At 31.8% G+C, this 21204-nt stretch overlaps 1 protein-coding gene across 3 annotated transcripts in view; it reads left to right on the top strand.

The window, feature by feature from the left end:
- Positions 1-21204, top strand: part of LOC147067237 (ABC transporter G family member 23) — a 97957-nt gene that overhangs the window by 62590 nt on the left and 14163 nt on the right. For all 3 annotated transcript variants that reach the window (XM_085953790.1, XM_085953792.1, XM_085953791.1), the window contains 2 exons: positions 3097-3190; positions 4604-4766. In XM_085953790.1, the coding sequence (XP_085809916.1) occupies positions 3097-3190; positions 4604-4766 (257 nt within the window). The remainder of the gene's footprint in view (positions 1-3096; positions 3191-4603; positions 4767-21204) is intronic.

A 21204-nucleotide genomic window follows, 5' to 3' on the forward strand; every position in this document is an offset into this window, starting at 1 on the left:
ATAATAATCAGCATATTACTATAGCCATATCGTATAATATACCTACATATTTACAATAGACAGTAATGCCTTGTTCGGACTGAGCCAGTGATTTAGTGAAGTAGCGAGTGATTTGGTAAAAAACCGTGTCTGAACAGACAAATTTAGTCCAGTAGTTTAGTAAAATGGTCAGTCAATCCGATCCATTTTATTCTATTATTTCTGGCGAGTAGCGACCCCCACCACCTCTCACTGTATACTAAACAAGCCACAAACCAAGTCTGAACAGGCGAGTGCATTAGTAAGTTGTCGGCTGCCGTAGGAATGGCACAGCTATATTTATAACATCTATGGGCACAGCGTTGAAACAAAGATTACTAAAAACATAACTTATATTATTATACTTCAATGCGACAAAAAGTCGCGAACGTGTGTTGATAGATCCGTAGATAAATGGCGATATTTCACAGAAAGCTTGTTGTTATTGAGGATAGGTAAAGAGGTACACATTATCTTATGATTATTATATATATTATATTATTATATATAATTATTATATTCATTTATTATTCCGTTTAGGTACATTGTACACTCAGTATGAAGGATATTATGTCATGTCAGTAGGTAGTGTGGATAATTTGTTGATTAAAACTTTGATAAATAATGGAAATATTTCACAGAAAACTTGTTGTTATTGAAAGTAGGTAAAGACGTAGGTAGGTAGGTACACATTATCCTAGTGTTCATTAGAATAATTATAATTTATAACTATTCATTTATCATTCTGTTTATATTTTATAGTCAATAAGGAAAATGGAGCATAAAATCAGGGGCGGATCAAGTCAAGCGGACGCTCTGAGCGGTAAAAATTTCGGGGCCCCCAAATTCAAGTTATAAAAAAAGTTTTATACGTAGAAACACTCATTAATTTATTAACATAAAATATAACAAAGGTAATAGAATTATAATAAAAAAAACATGTTTTAAATAAATTTTCGTCTTGCAAATTCGTCAATTATTTTGGCAGTGTCAATTCGGTTTATAATTTCTTGCTCTATATACAAAATTAAATCTTTTTCTCCCATAGTACTTCTCAAATAATATTTTTTGAACGCTTTAAAACAGAAACGATCTTTCACCTGATGCATTAGATAAGGGGATTGTTAAAAAAATATTTCTACATTTGGGAATGTGTAAGACATTTCTTTGGCGGTTCGATAGATGTCTGGTGTGGTTTTAATATTGTGCATAAAGTACCTATTTATTACCTAAACAAACTACAAAAATACATAGGTAAGCATACAAAAATTTATGCAACCACAAAAATATAATAGGTAGGTAACCTATGTAAATTAGTATTCATCATTAGTATCAATAGGAATTTGGAGCATAAATCGATTTAATTCAACAACGCCGTTTTTGCATAGTGTAATTTGAATTATTTTTGAAGTTACGACAGACGGCAGCACTCTCGTGTCGCGCGAATGGTGTCCGTTTGAAATATCCGTCGCTCTCGACGCTCTGTTCATTTTGACGCTCACTCACTAATGAACTGTGTTCGGACACTTTTCAGTTACTAATTCACTAATTCACTCGCCACTCTACTATATCACTCGCCCAGTCCGTACCGGCCTTAACGCTAAGTAAATAACGGTATTTTTTTGCCATATCCGGTATAACCCCAAAATTTCAGAATAAACTGAACTATAAATAATTTATTTAAAATATTATATTTCATAAAACTCCCAAATTATTTCTATGTCTTCAGAGAGCGGCTCTAGTTATTTTAAATGTATACTAGTTACGTATGCAGGCCAATAAGTTCATACTATTTATAGGTATTGCTAATTTCTAATTTCTCGCACTTTATTTTATTACTTACGTATGGTATTATATTATCATATATTTTTTACATTTTCCGTCTTAAAAAAATATGCCCAGATTGCGCATGAGTATTTTGCTTAGTTCCGATTTTAAAAACATTATTCTGAAGCCGACGACAGATGAATAAAAACAATGAAAATAGCATTTCTGTCATTCTGGTCTTTTGGATGACTTCAGTAATTATCAATTATTGGAAATTATTTTTACACACGCGAGACATTTTCCTTGCCACTGGTAAAAATGAAGATGAAATTCGTTACCAACTTTATACGGGACTTGAGGCAATCTTTGGCACGTGCCAAATTGTAAATGCCAGTATAAAGTTCCGATAAACAACAAGATTTAAGCCATTTTTTTACAAATCCTTAAATGAGCTTTCCACCCAGTGATAAATAATGTTTCACTATTCGCGGATTGTAATCGGAAGTATTGCAATGTAAAAATAAACTCCTACAGTCAAAATTATATAGCATGTCACGCATGAAACGAATGCTCTATAGTCTATGTGCTAGAACGCAGTGGTCGAGCGGGCGGCGGCGTGGCAGCTGCGTGCGCAACTCAAACATATTATAACCGTGCGTGAAATGAGTGGTTCACAAATATAGTGAACCAAGTCCATTCTGTCTTTTTTAGTAAGCTAGGTTCAAACATAATATTTGAGTATTTATAATTCTGAAAGGGTATGATTACAATTCTGATGTGTTATTTTGACTACATTTAAGTTATTATGTAAGTGAAATACTCAAATATTATGTTTGAATCTAGCTTACTCAAAAATAACCAGAATGGACTTGGTTCACTATGCTTGTGAACCATTCAAATGTTCGTAGACAGTGTCTTTTTTTTGGGCATATCACACACGGTTATACGTTTGAGTTGCACACGCCGCTGCCCGCTCGTCCACTGTGGCCAAGCGCTATCTCTGGTTTATGATGAGACCATCTATAATAAATTAATAAAATGCTCTAAGTGCTTTTAAATAGTATAATACTTATTTTTTCCGTCGATAAAATGGTAGATATATTGTTAAAGAATCCGTGGAGGGAAAGCGATGACAATATTCGTGTTCACGAAGTGACTAGCTAGGCTGTGGGGACTATAATTTCGGTTATCCTTCACTAATAACTATGCAATATATGGATATATTTAGTGAAATTATAGACTAACTTATGTATTAAGGTAACTTATAGATATAAACAATTTAAATGTAATATTTACATTTTTTCTCTATAGAATATGGAACTTCTTAGTTGAGCTGGCAGTGAAAACTAACGTGGCCGTTATCATAACGACGCATTACATAGAAGAAACAAAACAAGCACACAAAGTAAGTATATATATTTAAATACATTATACGAACTTAATTATAAAATCAGTTACCGCCTACGTATATATTATGTAGATATGCTGTTGTGTATAATGTTTTTATTTTTGATTCGTGGTTTTTTTTACGATTTGTTATTTACATTCAAATATTGTTCTACGTTCAATTTAACGCCTTGTCAAACATGAATATAGAAGCATAATTCGGACCAAATAATCTGTTGGGCACCAAAATAAACATTGTATGAAAAACTTTTCACCAACATTCGTATTAAAACATTAGGAATGTTTTGATACAACTTCTTGTATTCCGTCACACATGGAAAACTTACACAAGAATATTGATATCTAAGTAGCACAAATCTGTACGATGTAGACTGTCCAAACTACATACAAATAATCAACTTGGAATCTTTGCAGATGCGGACAGTAATTGTGTTGGGAAAGATGTTTGCAGATTAATAACAATATTTATAATAAAACAGGATTAAATAAATACGCCAAAACTTTGCACACAAGTCGTCATTGATATAATTAGAAAAATAACCCATTCATCATATAAGTATGACATGGATGGTGAACCTACACATGGAACATTTTTTTGTGTGACTCGTGAACTTATACAGATTTTTTAAATAAAATTTTAGTAGTTTTTTGTATAATTTACCTAAAATCTACTGATTTTTTAAAATTTACTCGTAAAACTGGCTTTTTTATTGACATTCGAACAGGTAATTTGAGTCCTATTTTGAGCAATATGTATGTGAATAAAAAGGCAATATTATTGCACAATGTGAATTGAATTCAATATCCGATACGTTTTATTTAATGAAACAAAAATACCAACCCGCAATTTTGACTGTCGTTGGGTAAACATACGATTGCGATCGACTAATTTCGTCGATGAGTGATTTTTAATTGATAATAAAATATCGCTTTTTTAATGGTTTGACTGAACCATGTGTATAAAACACCTCTTCAATAAAATTATCTATGGAAAGTCTTCAATACAATCGCAAATAAATAAATTGATATCATAAAAACAACAAAAATCTCACTAAATTTTCGAAATTACACACTAAGTGTGTAAAATCGGAAAATAAATGGTATTTATTTATTTGTAAATTTATAATAAAGCATCGTGTTAAACAAAAAGTTTTTTTTTTATTTGACACGCCACTATTTTTGCATAAAATTTTACACACTTCAAAAAAGGTTCGCCATCCCAGATATATGGCGATGATGTCCTTAGAGTATCTTAATCATTGGTTTTCGTGAAACCGTATCCTATTTTTTGTTGTTTAATTTATCGGTTCAATTATTACACCTTGATTCAGTGATACATGTTTACTATTAGCTTATACATATTATTTTCTTATAAACAATGCAATACGCTCATATGTTGTTGAACTCTCAGATAGGTCTCATGAGAGGTGGAGAGCTTCTTGCTGAAGAAGGCCCACTGTCTTTAATGAGACGGTTCAACTGCCAGACACTTGAGGATGCCTTCTTGATACTCTCCATCAAACAATCAAAGTCCGATGGAACTCTTGAAGAACCGGTTATCGTGGAGTCCAGCGGTAAGTCACAGCATTTTTATAAAGTTTATGGAAATTAAGTTTAGCTAAATTAAATTATTTGATAGAAAATTCAAAAATATTTAATATATTCTTCTATGAAATTAGACGTCTGCGAGAGACACTACAGTACAGTTTTTTTTATAAAAATATCTTAGATTAGTATTTGATAGTTCGATTGTATTGTTTTTGTAAAATAAAAAAGTCCTAAATCTTTTACATGTGGGTATATCCCCTTTTTATTGCATTTATCATAATGTATCACATCTCCCTCCTCAGTTTCTTTGAGATTTATGGATAAATTTTTACTTCCAATTTTTTCACATATTCCATTTATCAATATCGAGATGTAAAACTTTTTATTCAATATATGATTAACCAACCTAACCCTTCTGGTTGTATGCTTTGATGTAGATGATATCCGAATAAAAAGGAGTGAATCGATTGACAAGCATGACAGGGTCCATAAATTTTTTTATAAAGTTTCCCCCAATAAGCCAAATTCTATTAAAAATATGACAATTAGCAGTTAAATGGAAGCATGCCTACATAATTAATTAACACATCCTTTTATTAATCAAAAGCTATTTTAACCATTTTTTCTTATTATCTGTATATTACATCTCCACCTGAGTTGTATAATAAAAGGTACGTATAATGACAACACTCAACATTGAAGTAAACATAACCAGCTGGTAATTAAAGAGACAGACAGTATTAACACTGTCGGTTCATTTCCACTGATTTTCATTACCTGTCTTAATATCTCGGAAGTACTTTTTCAATATTGCATAACTAGAAATGTCGTATATGATATCTCATCTCGGTATATTACAAATTATTTAAATTGAATGCGTAAAATGAGTCAAAAATATTTTATTTCATAATTTTATTATCAATGTAAATTTCATCATCAAAAATAATTCTTTTACTAAAGTGCTTCACACCTACTAAATTCTACAAAATAGACATATGTATAATGTACTAGCTTATATTTGAAACAGCAGTTTTTAATCTGTGAGTCGCGACCACAGTATTATGTAGTGATAATTTATGATTTCAATATAGGAAAAAATTGTAAACAATGTTTCATTGTGATTTATTCCATAACTATTGTCAAAACTAAGGATTCCAATCCTGGGATCCCGAGCTATTTTCGATACATATAAATCCCGGGATTGGTAAAATTAATCCTGAAACTTTCGCGATTGATTTTTTATGAAAATAAAATAAAAACGAAACGGTAACAGAAAAAATACCTTTAATAACAAATAACTACATTAGAAATAAACTGAGTTTGAATGAAGTTTGATTTATTACCCACGTGTAAGTTGCTGATTCATTTTATTTTTTCACATAGGTTAATAAAAATGAGTAAGATTGGAAAAAAACAATGCTTCGCACTTTTAACAAAGTAATTCCACCATGATCTCATACGTTATCCGGCAGTTTCATATTTGGCTGACTATTTAGATTTATGAAGCGGAAAGGCCATACGTATACACAATGATTTGCTTTACTATTTTAAATCTCGCTAACCCATTCATTAAGTCTTTACTATCAGAAACAGCAGTCTCATATTAAATTCACATTATTATTTATATTACGATATTATTTATTCCATTAAACTTATGTATTTCCAAGATTGAACGTACACAATATTAACAATAAATGTCCTAAATAGTATAAATTATACTAGATTTATTTTTGACCGATTTTATCAATGTTATTTGTATATATTAAAATTTTATATTAACTTTGGAAAAAAATGCCAATCCCGGGATTCTCAAATTGTAATCCCGGAATCCCGGGATCAAAATTTTGGCTCGGGATTGCATTCCTTAGTCAGAACAGATACAATTAATTTGTTGTATTTTTAATTCACACCTAGTATCATAAACGATACCTTAAGGAACGATAATGTTAGTTACTTTAAAATGTACATACTATTATTCACTAGCTTAAGACTATTGATCAGTCTTGTGGGACGAGATTACAAGTTACAAGTTCCTATAAAAAGTAGTTATATTAATATGTACCCGGTAAGAAAGACTTAACAGAGGTATACTATGCGCATCGACACTATAGGATACCACGATAAATTCATATCTGTATACTTTGGTAGCTGTTTTCTTCAAGCTATAACATAATTTTAACACATCATCATACTGCTCTTCCCTTACCGTATATGCATGTAGATATATCGAATATGAAATTGTTTCTGAATTACCAGGTTACAGTAGATTACAGCACCTTATAATTACCCTTAAATCTCTTGGTTAACACACTAATTCCTCAATATGTTATTAACACGGCAAGCATCTGTTAAACTATTACTAGACTATAAAATTGTTTTCTCTCGCGACTCAATTAAAATAAATGATTCATCCGATTTTTTCAAATTTAGAATTTGGTTTTAGACGAGTTTGTTTAATACGACTTCTCCCTGTTTCGCTGTGTCTTACACATTGTCATATTATGTTTTTTCACATACGTTACAGATTATTTTATTTTATTGTTGACTAACTTACAAGATTTAAAAGTCACATTGAACGTCTGTTTTCTGAGGCAGGTACGTATATCGAATTGTAAATTTCAACCACCGTAATAATATACTTAGATACCTACTATAATGAAAACAACAGTGGTAAACACTCTTTAATTGCTCATTTATATTCGAGATATTAGATCATAACCTCATTTGACCTTGTAAATTATATTAATTTATTTAAAATCTACTATGGCATAATATATTTAGGCACATGAAGCTATATAACAATGTTAATTATATTACACAAACGGTGATGTACCCATTTTCTTACACAGGTATGATAGGTACGCATGTTATAATAAATCATGATCTTATATAGGTGCGGTTCAAAGAGAGTTGAGCACGTTTCCGCGTGACACACTTATCCCGGCCACCTTATACCTTCGTCGTGGGCCACATTTCGTGTGTCCGATTCGTTTTCTTTCATACACAGTACGATTATATCACTCTTACTTTCTTTGGCATTTCTTTCGGCTGCACGTTGTACTTGAACCGGTCAATGACACACATGCCGAAGATTAAAATTATATCAGCCAATCAACATTTTACAGCTTTGTTTGAAAAAAACACAATATTAATGAGGAATATTCGAATAATTTTACCTTTTTTGGCTGTTACATTGTAATTAATTATACATGGGTAATTCGCGCCTTTTAGTAAGGCGCTCCAGCGAACGTGGCTAACATAATATGTAATTTTGTATTCTTATACCTGAGACCAGTCGTTCTTCAACTGAGCTAGCGAGTAGCCGATTCTAAATGTAACTTCACCAGGCGTGTTTTTTTTTCTAGGACAAGGGAACGTGTTGTAATCTTTAAGTTAAAGGTCAATTTCATAACCGTGTATAATTTATTGTTATATAAATATTATTCTCTGTCAAATGTGTTAATTAGTATCGAAATAAATGTTTTTAGTCGGATCCGATCGTAAATTGAATACCTTTTATCAATTACCTACCACTCTATCATAGATACCTCCGCTTGAAAGTCTACCTAATGTTTAAATATTATACACTATTGAGTATTCATATTGTTTATAAATAATTATACATAATATAAACTAAAGATATCTACACTCACTAAAGTGGAATATATCAATACCTGAAGCATTTTTTGTAACAGTTCGTTTTAACATATATATATTTACATAATGTGGCGCGCTGTTGAATGCTAACTAAATAATATGTTCATGAAAATGCGTTATATCGGTCAGTTCTGATCTACACTGCTTTTCTGTGTGTCCGCTGCGTAATAAAAACTATGCAGATTATTTATACCTATATAAAAACAAAACAAATCTTATTTTATTATTAGACTATATGTTGTTTTCTTCCTCTACCTTCAATCGATTTAATTCCATGTGAGACTCATAGAAATATGAGCATGGTTGACTACAAGACATCGCAATTATCAAGCCAAAAATATAATTATTCGTTGTTGATAATAATATTTAAATTTGGTTTGTTGCCGATTGGCTTCGGCGAAACTATCTGTGTCTATTTTTAGTTGAGTACATTTTGGTCGCCCCAGAGATTATCAAGCTTGTCTGGAATTCAAACCAGAGTTTGCGCGGATTCAAAGCAAGTGATTGCGTTTTTCGTGGCCGCCCTTTTTTTCGTGCGGTTGCAATTTTTTTAATTAATATAAAAATCGTAATATAACCAGAATAATCTATATTCTGCAAATAAATCTAATTGTTCTCTCTACAATCCGATGTTGTCTTTATCACCAGGAATAACACCAGATGCCATTTACCATACATCACACCAAGCGAGAGAATTATCTTAAAACAAAGTTGATTATCTATATTCTAGTGAAGTTATTTCATGGATTTTGCCTGTACCTATATATTTCAATTAATGCTACTTTGTCTGAATTTTCGACTTGACCATAATATTATTATATTATACAGTAAGCAACATAACATAGGAGTACAAGTAGATATTCTATTGTTTTTATCTTTAAATTGTTAATTATTATGGTAATTCTTTTTGTCTTCTGAAACACATGGCATTGTGGATTTTTATTGTTTAATAATAATTATTGTATTTACATCATAAACTTTAACTGGCGTGATAATGTTAATAAATAATATTAATCGATAATGATGACATTTATTGTAAAGAAAATGAACGAAAGTTCAAGGCAAGGCTCTGCAATAAAAATCTTTATTACATTAAAATATTGTAATGAAATAATATCATAATATTCACTGCACTGCACAAAAAGACTTTGTGCATAAGCATATTATAATATCGTAATAGGCGTATGCGTCATAATAAGAAAATGATTTACGACATGTCAGTTCATATCCCTACACTTGCAATATTATAATTAAGTTACTATCATTCCTTTTTGGATGAACTTAATGATTCAACAATTTAAAACATTTCTGTGTTAGTATAAAGAATTTAGAATGTCAAAATGGAGGCAGATTGATGCACAATACACCCCTATTATCTTGAGTAGGTGTGTTAAAAGTCTATATGAACTAATGACTTTTACCAATAAATTGATTTAGTGGTACTATATTGGTAAACTTATATTTTTCTGTAGAAAAATTAAATTTGAGTATACACACTTGGAGGAAGTTTTTGTATTTTTTTTATATTATTACACTAATAGCGATTTCAGAATGTGTATTTTAATTGGTTGGCCGCTATATACTATTAATATTTTATTATCGGAAATTTTAATTATTTGTAATTAATTATTTCATCGTTCTATTTTGACTTTTTGATTAGATTTCTTACCTACTTATGTATGTACCTAATATTATTTGCAAATTTATTTTGATTGCCAATCATCTGTGTTGTCAATATGTAGGTACCTATTACATTGTATTACAAACTTTTTGACGCATTGTAATAAATGGCGTTTTGGTATCTCTATAATTATATACCTACGAAGTTTTTAATTAGGAAAATGTGTTTTTTTATTATTCGGGGTCGCCAACTTTAGTAAACTGAAAAATATTAACTATATTATATTCATTTTAATTCTTGTTTTGATATTCGTTTCATAAATAATTGTCGAATTAACTAAAAAATGGTAGCGAATCGAGTTGTGTTTTTCACCCGATTAAAAATGTTTTTCGTACAAACGTTGTGCGTGGTTGTACGTTTCTTATCTATCTAATATATAAAAATTAATATTTGTTTGTTTGTTTGTTTGTTCGTATTGAATGCACTGCCATACCGTTCATCCGATTGCGATAAAACTTTGTTAACTTATTGCTTGTACTTCCGTGAGGAGTATAGGCTATATCTTATATATAAAAATGAATGTCTGTCTGTCTATATGCTTGTTTGTCTGTCTGTCTTTCTGTCTGTCCCGTATGCGTTCCTATACCATTCATCCGATTGCGATGAAATTTTGGTAAGTGGTTGTATGCACACCCGCAAAGATTTCTGAATTAGAAAAACTATCTTCTGCTTCTTCATTATATCTTCTTTTATTCGTATGGTTCCTGTACCATTCTATCGATTGCGATGAAACCTTCGTCAGCTGTTGTGGTAACACCCGCAAAGGTTTTTGAATAAGTACAACCATCTTCTTCTTCTTCTTCATCATTATATCTTCTTTTATTTGTATGGTCCCTATACCATTCATCCGATTGCAATGAAACTTTCGTTAGTGGTTGTGCCAACACCTGCAAAGGTTTATGAATTAGTACAACCATCTTCTTCTTCTTCATCATCATCATTCTATCTTATTTTATTTGTATGGTCCATATCCTATACCATTCATCCGATTGCGATGAAACTTTAGTTAGTGGTTGTGCCAACACCTGCGAAGGTTTCTAAATTAGTACAACCATCTTCTTCTTCTTCTTCCTTATATCTTCTTTTATTCGTATGGTTCCTACACTAATCATCCTATTGCGATGAAACCTTCGTCAGTTGTTGTGGTAACACCCGCAAAGGTTTCTGAATTAGTACAACCATCTTCTTATTTTATTTTATATTCTTCTATTCGTATACGTTTCTGTTCCATTCATGCGATTGCAATAAAACTTTCGTCAATAATTGTCCCAAAACCCGCAAAGGTTTCTGAATTAGAATAACCATCTCCTTCTTCTTCTATTTTATCTTCTTCTATTCGCAATGAAACTTTGGTGAGTTGTCGTGCGCATGCCGACGAAGATTTCTGAATTAGAAAATCATCTTCTTCTTCTATTCGTATGCGTTCCTATAACATTCATCCGATTGCGATGAAACTTTTGTCAGTTGTTATGCGCACATCTGCGAAGGTTTCTAAATTAGTATTATATAAAATACAACGTTTATTGTTTGTTTGTTTCATGCAATTTTGATTTTTTTTACTACATATTAATAACATTAATAACGTTTGCATATTTTGGATTCGATTTTAATTTAGTGGTCTTTTGTTTGACCTTTACTGATATTAGAATTATTTTCATATTGCCATATTGTATAACACAGATATTTTAATATTAAAAAAATAATTACCTCTTATTATTTTTTAAATATCTAAGATAAATATAACCACGAAACGACCCTGTACAAAGCCGGGTACTTCAGCTAGTTAATTATAAAAGCGGGTCGCGACTCGAAAAAGATTTGGAATCCGTGCCTTACATGGTGATAATTAATCATGCAGCCTAGATAATACACCTAAATTGTGTGTAATGGTGGCTAATAATTATACCATTATTCAGTCTTACGGAGAGTTCAATGTCCAGCAATAATTTATTTCATATAGTAACAAAAACAATATTGTAGTTCGCACTTTTAGTAATATTGAATACAAGTATAAATAATAATACAGAACGAATAAACGTTCTACAACATAAAGGTAGGCATTAATTTACCATATTTTTGTTACGAAAAACGTTTAAAATAGTAAAGAACGCACTCAATATAAATTGCCTACATCCATAAAATGAAATTAATTTAGTGATTGGTTACATGTTTTTAAGTGAAACTTATTTCAATTTTAATTTATTTTACATATTGTGGACATTACAAATTATAAGTTTAAGACGTTCACAACATGACATTTAGAATCAAAGAAATATTATTAAAACAGTATTATGTAATACTGTAATTATGCAATATTAAGTTATTCTACAGTATAAATGTGTAAATACAAAAAATATGAAGTATATAGGTAACCGGATGAGTTAAGCAGACCCTATTTTAAGAATTTATAAAATAACATCCACCTATACTCATTCTCACGTAGATGGAATTATGATGGATTATGATTATTTACGAGAGGGATAGGGTGAATTCCGCTGAAGTAGGTATAATGCAAAACCCAAGGCCGACTATTATTCCAGCCGTGGCACTGCATTGTAAATTACGTTGGTAGTGCTAGTTATTGGTTATCTTCAAACGCAATGCAGTAACCTCTTCTCAGTAAATGATGGTTTTTATTGCATATTTCATTCAAATTATTACCATTTATTTCAATATGCAGCAATCATCATTTCATACAAATAGTTGACCATATTGCATTCAAAATAAGAGCAATAACTAACACTACTATCGAAGTTTACTGTTTCGTGTTACGGCCTGACAATAATGGGCCTTAGCAAAGAACGACTCTGAACACTGTCAATTAGCAACATATTTTATCATAATATAATATATTTTAAGTGAAACAACTTAACCTTGAAATTGCGCAGATTTGTTCTAGTGCGCACGAATTACATGGGGTAAATTTAATTATTGTTACCCTCATCATTTCCGACAGCTTTTACATGTCGAAGACTATTGTATCGATTTCTCTAGCTTGGCGTCTAATTACGTAATATTTTACCGCTTAGACCAGTGGTCGGCAAACTGCGGCTCGCGAGCCACATGTGGCTCTTTGGCCCCTTGAGTGCGGCTCTGTCACAAATGCCCTCTGCCCTATTCGACATGACTACAAATAAGAAGCAATGAAAAATGGAAGACGAAAACCGTGAATTTAAAGTTGAATGGACCAAGACTTTCGCGTTTATTCAAAACATAAATAGCCTACCGACCTGTATTATTTGTCGGGGAAAATTGGCGCATTGAAATTTAAAGAAACCCTTTACAACTAAACACGCGTCATTTCGCACCAAATATCCTGTCGGTGATGCAAGGAAGAATGCATTTGAGGAACTTTAGAAGAGTCAATAAAAATCAAGTTCTGTTTTTAATTACTGAATACAATCTTCCAGTAATGTTAATATAGCAAGTTTTGTGGTTAGTAAAGAGATTTCTTAAGAGGAAATTAAGAAAGAGCAAATTGAGAAGTCGTCTTATTGATGAGAACCTGGAATCGTGCTTAAAATTAAAAACAACAACATATAAACCTGACTTACCCAAACTTTCCAAGGAGATGCAAGACCATTTTATTCACATTGAGTGTTTGTCAGTCATTGTCATGATTCAATTTTATGGATACCTTACTCACAATTTAATTTGTATCAATACATAAGATCATTATTACGTCGTATGCTATGAAGTTTTATTCAGTGTAGGTACATATAGTTTAATTAATAAACAGTGTACCTATATAATATTATAATATATAATTTAAGTTTAAGAATTTTGGCTCTTAAAATAAATCTCAATCGTTGTACTATTGATGCCCAGGCTCTGTTGACTAATGAGTTTGCCGACCACTGGCTTAGATGAGTGGTTTCCAAATGGGTACTCGAAATTTAGAGATATATTTTTGTAACATATTTACAGATTCAAATAGCAAAGCATTTAAACGAATTTTATCCCCATTCTAGGTCATGTAAAAATGGGACATCTTCCGGTATTTCTCACGAGCAAATAATTGGCACCAGATGCTTATCTAAAAGACCTGGTAAAATCTGTTTATGTGGGTGAGACGGAAAATAGAGTACTTACATATTATTCATATTTAGTAATTGTAGCTGCCGTTGCATCCCTATTGAATGATTATACTTTGGTACCTTGCTGTGTGAGGAATCTTTTTTTTAATGTTGGTTATTTAACCAAGTAAAACATAAATAACTAACCTTGTAATCAAGCCTTCAAGTTGTAGTATCGGAGAGCATTAAACAAGATTTTTCACTTTAAACAAATACAGTCCCACTGTTCATATTAAACTATAGTGTGAAAAATAAATAAGCTCTTTATAAAATAAATAATCTGTAATAATATGATGACATTGATTTTTTCCATAATATTATATTGGTTCTGGATTAAATCGAAAATGTAAATAAAGTATAAATATAAAAATTTACATACATATATAATACAATATGATCGATAACGGTGGCCATGCGGTAATGTGTCGGCTTATGAAGTCGTGGGTCTCCGGTTCGAATTCCGAGTTTGAAAAGATATCGTGTTGGTTTTTTTTTCAATGTGTGTTGAGACCCAGAGCACCTTATAAATTGAGCAAGTGGGCAACATCCATTTCTCGTGAAATAAATGTCTATTATGAAATCTCATCGGGATATCAATTAAAAATAACAATATTATATTGGAGTACATACTATTTATTTTATCTGTCTTAGGACTATGCGATTAAAAAAGTTAGAAGACCACTGACCTAGACCATAGTTTCCATAATCGTATATTGAGGCGGTTTTGCTTATGCAAACTGCGCATTTACGAAATATCACGTGGAACACACAAGTGTAAATAGGTTTTTACTATAAAACGTATACTTATCAAATTATTAATCTAATCATCCATAAATCATCTAAATCTCCTAGATATAAAATTTAATATGAAGTATGCAAGGAGTCAATACATTTTTTTTGTATTTGTATATTAGCCCAGGGGTGGATTGGAATTGAAAACCTGCTAAATATCGAGAAAAATCTCTAACCATTTTTTTATTTAAATACTTTATTGACTAAAGATTCAAAAAAATCACGCTGACCGAGGTCATGTACAATAATTATTATCACCTTATGATGTTGTGTTCATTACATTTTTAACGATCGTTGAGTCTTTCAATATTCGATAATAGAATTCATTCCACGAATGTAAGTAGATATAATGTATTTGTTATGATTTTTTCTATTTCAGTGACTGTGTATTAAGGTACACACGTAAAAGTAGGTATAATTTAATTAACTCAAACAGGTGTGGTAAACCTATTTTATAGCATGCGTGCCATGTGTTGGCATAATGTGCATGTTGCAGAATGTCAACCGGGCCGATGCAAAACGTCCTGCAATTTTAAAGATCACTGATAATAATAATATAGTATCTGGGAAAAGTGTAAATCCACTCAGATTCTGGACACATATTTATTATTTATTACATTATTTATTGAGTAAAAAAGATTTTTTTTTCGAAATTAAAGTTTAAAATAAATATTTATTCGGATTTGTTTTTGTTTTGAGAAATAAAATGTTTAAAAAAAGATCTACAGCGGGGTGTTATGAATAGAAAATTACTTTTGGTTAAAATCTCTTGGTCGAAATTCAAAATAATATTCCTAATTTGAAAAGAAACTTTGGCACATCGCCCATTATTACAAATATTTTTTTGCACCTAACCATCAAACGGTTTGCTACACTGGACCACAAAATTATCTGGACCGGTCTCGAGCCAACCAATGAGCTCCTGTAGTTCACTGTTAGTTTTATCAAAACTATTTTTATTATTTCGTTCAAATGATTACAACTACCTGAGGCATTGCTATCCTCCGCTCCGCTTATGCTTAAGTTTTTCGACGAATAGCGAAATGTTGTTATCCTTGACAATTAAAATGCGGCAGATTAAAAATATTCCAAGTTTCAATTCAGAATGATTTAGAGCCAATTTAAAATTTATTAAACAGTTTCCAAGTACACATAGTTCTACAAAAATAATTACATGATTGACAGACACCCGTTTAAGCTAAAATTAGTTAATTATCTTGACTGACGAAGGTACTTGTAGTTAGTTCAGGTGGTATTTTTAACTACTAATATGTACCAGGGCTCGAAATTGACCGGAGCGCACAGAGAGCCGTTCCGGTTTAAATCCCCAAAATTATCGCTCCGTCTCGTGGAAATTAATTTGGCCGTCTGAGCTAGATATGCCATATAATAAAAAATGAAACACTCATATTTTTATAAAATACACACACAATTGGATAACCATGTTAATATTTTCGTAAAATTATCAAACGCTCCGGTTCGTAAAGTTTTCCATTTAGAGCGCTGACTGTACACGTCCACGGATTTACTGTCAGCAATAGCGTGTAAATTAAACTATCGCGTCAATAACCGTATAGATACAAAAATGCTGATTGTCTCGCTAATCTAATTTTTCAAGTACCTATCAGCAAGATGCGTGCATGTTTTAAATGCTGCGCGATATAGTTCATATTTTCTCTGGCAAATTCACGTCGATCGTTTTACCACGCATACCCACACATCGTGCAAGTAACAACTATCGCGTGAAAATTCAGAAGCCGTTCAACTGTTTTGATCCATGCTGCACATAGTACAGTGTTACAACTTGCACGACAATAAGTGTTCACATGTTCGCGACAGTGCGTACTTCCAGCAGTAAATCCAAGCACGTGTAAACGTTGCACTGCCACAATGACAATTGTCTGTCTACATATTAACACAACACTAAAATTAATTATTACCATTAAATCTACGATGTATTGTGATACACAAAGTACTGTTATCACATCTTTAATGCAAATATTGTGTTCCTTCAATTAAATCCCTCTCCTTTGTGGTAATTTAGAGAAATTCATACTACAGAGCATGTCGTTGAGAACTGCGTCATGTATGTTTTTCCTGGAGGACATTCTGTTATTCATTAAGTTGATAAAAATGTGCTGGCATGGATTGAGGAGACAATATGATTTGTTGGTGATAACTGTGGTTTTATTTAGTGAGCCATGAGATATGATATTTCTCGTTGGGTAGTTTTTTTATTTTATTGTTCACGTCACCAATTAAAAGGTACCTACTAAACCTCCTAATTATTATATTTTAATACAAGATATTTTCACCAATGTTAACATGTTATTTAACATTTTCATAATCAATATACTATCATAATATAATGATATGCTTTTATCTGGTTGAAAAAAATATATTTCTACTAGATACCTACTACTAATTTACTTTTCCAATAAGAATATTTTGATCACATTTTAAAACCTCAACTGAAAAAAACACACGTATTCAGGGCTCGAAATGGACCGGAACGCACCGGAGCGCCGTTCCGGTTCATACAATCCCCAAAAATTTTGCTCTGTCTCGTGTAAATATTAATTTGACCGTCTGAGCGAGATATGTCATATTATAAAAAAACACAATCGTTTTTTTAAATACATATATGTATAGAATTAGATACTCGTAAGTAACAGTGTTAATATTTTCGTAAAATTATCAAGCGCTCCGGTTCGTAAAATTTTACATTTCGAGCGCTGCACGTATTCAATTATACCATATTGGATAATAAAATTTTCAATACTCAAATAACCAGAAAATACTAAGTATGTATAAAGAAAAAATAATTATTTTATAGTAGCACCAAATTAAGACATCAACGATTGGACAGACCGCAAACCAGATTTTTTTTCAGCTTTTAATTTCCAACTGGAGGTTTGACAGTATGAACTAGTTTGGATAATAATATGAAACACTTTAATAAGCACTAATTATAAAATAAGCTCTACACAGATGCGCCATAACGTATTGTATCTAAAACAGACGCATATACGAAGAGGGTGCTTGGCTCCGGACGTCTCCCCTATAAATAAAAAATACAGGTTATTTAGGTCAATTAAATATTACTGGAATGATAAAATAAATGTTTGCTGAAATGATGTGATTCGCCTAAAAGACGGGGCAGCACCGCGTGGATGACAAAAAAAGGCACCGACGTTCCTAATTATTAACACTGTAATACGATGCGTATAAAATACTACTTGTGGGTGAGGCAGTTATGTGCACCAGTAGTTATATCTTAAGACCAGGTGTTCATCAGTAAAATCAAACCGCGTGTCCAGACATGAGGAATGTACCCGGGAAAGTGCGAGGCTAGCACCGACTAGACGTGGGCTTTAGTGTAACGAATCGCATCAAGTATATCAAAAACACAAATAAAATATCTATAAAACAGTGCTAAATTGTTGTTTTATAAATATTTTTTTCCGAAATGGACTCCCCCCCCCCATATAAATTTCATATGTGCGCACATGGTTTTAAGCATAATGGCTAGCAATAAAATATTACATAACGATAATACTTATTCGGTTATAGAATACATTTGGTTATATTATTATACGTTAATATCGTCTGAGGTTAGGCTATGCTAAGTAGGTTGGTTGTGATTTAATCGATACAATGAACACCAGTCTATAATACATAGTCTATGAATCTAAACTTACCAATATAACCACATTTTATTAGTATTTGCAGGGTCATCAAAAGAAGATACTTAATTCATCCGTCCCGACACTTTTAGTAGGTTTTTCAGTTTTATATTACATTGTATTTTGATTGAGTGATCGCACCTCTCGCAAAATTGACGCGCACGCCATTAACTCGCTGCCTACTGTGTGCTTTGCGTCTAAGGAACTTGATAAAAAAGAAAAATAAAGACTTAATTTTCTACACTCTAGAGAGTATAAAATCTGTGAAGAAAACCAAAAAATACATTTTTTTAATTGGCTCTACAAAAAAGTGATTTAGGTCACCTCTTGATGAGGTACCTATCGAATATTTTTTACGAGAAATGGATATTAGCCACTTGTTCAACATATTAAGTCCATGATCTGGGACCAATACGCACGTTGAAAAACAACATGTGATTTATTCCAGACACGGGGTTCAATCCCGACAGTGGGCGTATAACACTATACTCTGATATCATTTTGTTTTGCTTAACTATAAAAAAATCTTATTTTTTTCTCAGACAGGATTTTTGTAAGATAATTACTTATCGAAGGGCCTCTCGCAGCTGTTCCAATCGGCATTCGCATTAATTGCTAGGACTGGTATTGGTGGCAGACCAGGGTCACCCCGAAGCTATAATTTAAATGATACGTTAAGAAATCAAAATTAAGTCAATTACTATTTTAACCCGCAAGCGAAACATATTATTAACATCTACCGAATTAAGATTATGTTAACAGACTTTCTGTAAAATTTATTCTAGTTCAATTAATAGAATATGTACGCTTCAATTGACACGTTTAAATATGTTAATATATACGAGGGGTAGCTTTTCATTATATGTATATATTATATATCTTTTGTGGTAACCCTACCTTTATAAAATCAGGTTCTATCTACCACTTGCTCACATTTATTTTATCAAACCCGCAAGTAATATAATTATTAACATGTCCATTGCGATAATAATTTTGATTCAACAATCAATTTCTTACATTGACCTCGTTTAATACTAAAGATGACCAGAATATTGACCGAAGATCTTTGAAATAACAAATCTTTTCTAAATTTTATGGAGAGCTTAACCCATAGCTTACGGGCCGCAAAAAAGTGTGTTATTGCTAATTACTTTTCAAATGCAAATTAACACGTTAATTACAAAATTAATTAAAAGGGCCCGTAAGCATTGTATAGATCCATTGCATTTTATAATGTAACCGCCCCTGCCGAGTATTTGCGCAGTCAAGCTCTTAACTATATTGATCATAATAAAAAAATGGGTGTGTGTACTTATATACGCGCGTTAGAAGTTATACTTTTGTGACGTAACAAAACAAAATTTGTGATAAACTAGATTCGTTGACTAGCTCTTAAGTATCTTGTTAAATTACACACTCAAGAAAAAGGACCGCTTATTGGAATGCCGTTGGTTTATTCCTATACACTTTAACTTATATTACTAAATTATATCATGGTTTCTCGTTGTTTTTATTTTTATAGTACCAACTGTCACTCTGACGTTTAATCGTTCGTTGACGTAAGGAATTGCAAATGGCCGACAATAATAAATTCGCTGCCTAGGCAACGGAACAATTCTAAACTATAATATTATACTGTATAATCGTCACGATTGAAGTACCATACCGTGGCGTAAAGGTAGTGCGTTCGGCTGATAATCGAACAATCGGTGGCTCAAATCCAATCGAGTGCGTTTTTTTTCGTGTGAAAAAAATAAATTATGTGTTACATGTCACAGGCCAAAAATACACTCTGATTTGATTTCCCAAACGCGCCAAAAGAAATATAACTTCAATCATACTGCTCAGTGTTTGTATTGATATGCTATATTTGGTTTTCTTTAACCGGTTCAAATATTAATCCATTTTTTTAAGTATGATAATTTTAGAAGTTGTACAAATCATCGTTTCTACTAGAAAAAGCACCTTCATAGTTTGGATGTGTCTTACGATTTGGTTATTAGTTTTTCGATCAGCTATTAAGTCCTGGATCCAAGCACACAATTGCTAGAGATTCCAATTCAAATTTAAACACCCACTTAAAAGATTTATTTACCGGCTACCCACTCAACAAGAAGACGACAGTGTGCTAACCTCTCCAGTATCCACGGCTGGCGCAATGATTATCAATATAGTTGATCAGACTTTAACAGGCAATTATTAATTGTCAGTTTTGTAAGATTAAAATCAGCTGTAGCCAAATAAAATATCCACAACCAATACTTTTCAGTAATCTCAGTCGCCATTGTTATTGCAGTTATATTTTAGACAATAGCAAGAATGGTTCGTACGAACATTCTATATTACCAGATTGCAACATTGGAAGCGAACGATTTCATTATAGTTGAATCGGTAACTATATTATAAGAGTTAATATTATCTTTGTTGTGAATTCTTTGTAAATTATAATCAAAATAATTGCTACCTCTGGTTGGTGGTTTGGTCTAATTACTTACATGCATACTATTTATATTTGAAATTTTAAAAAATCTTTTATACCTGTAACACTAATTCCATTTGGTGATTTTATTAG

The sequence above is a fragment of the Rhyacophila brunnea genome, unplaced genomic scaffold (genome assembly GCF_057557595.1).
Source record: "Rhyacophila brunnea isolate RB1 unplaced genomic scaffold, BYU_Rbru_1.0 scaffold_4, whole genome shotgun sequence".
NCBI lineage: Eukaryota > Metazoa > Arthropoda > Insecta > Trichoptera > Rhyacophilidae > Rhyacophila > Rhyacophila brunnea.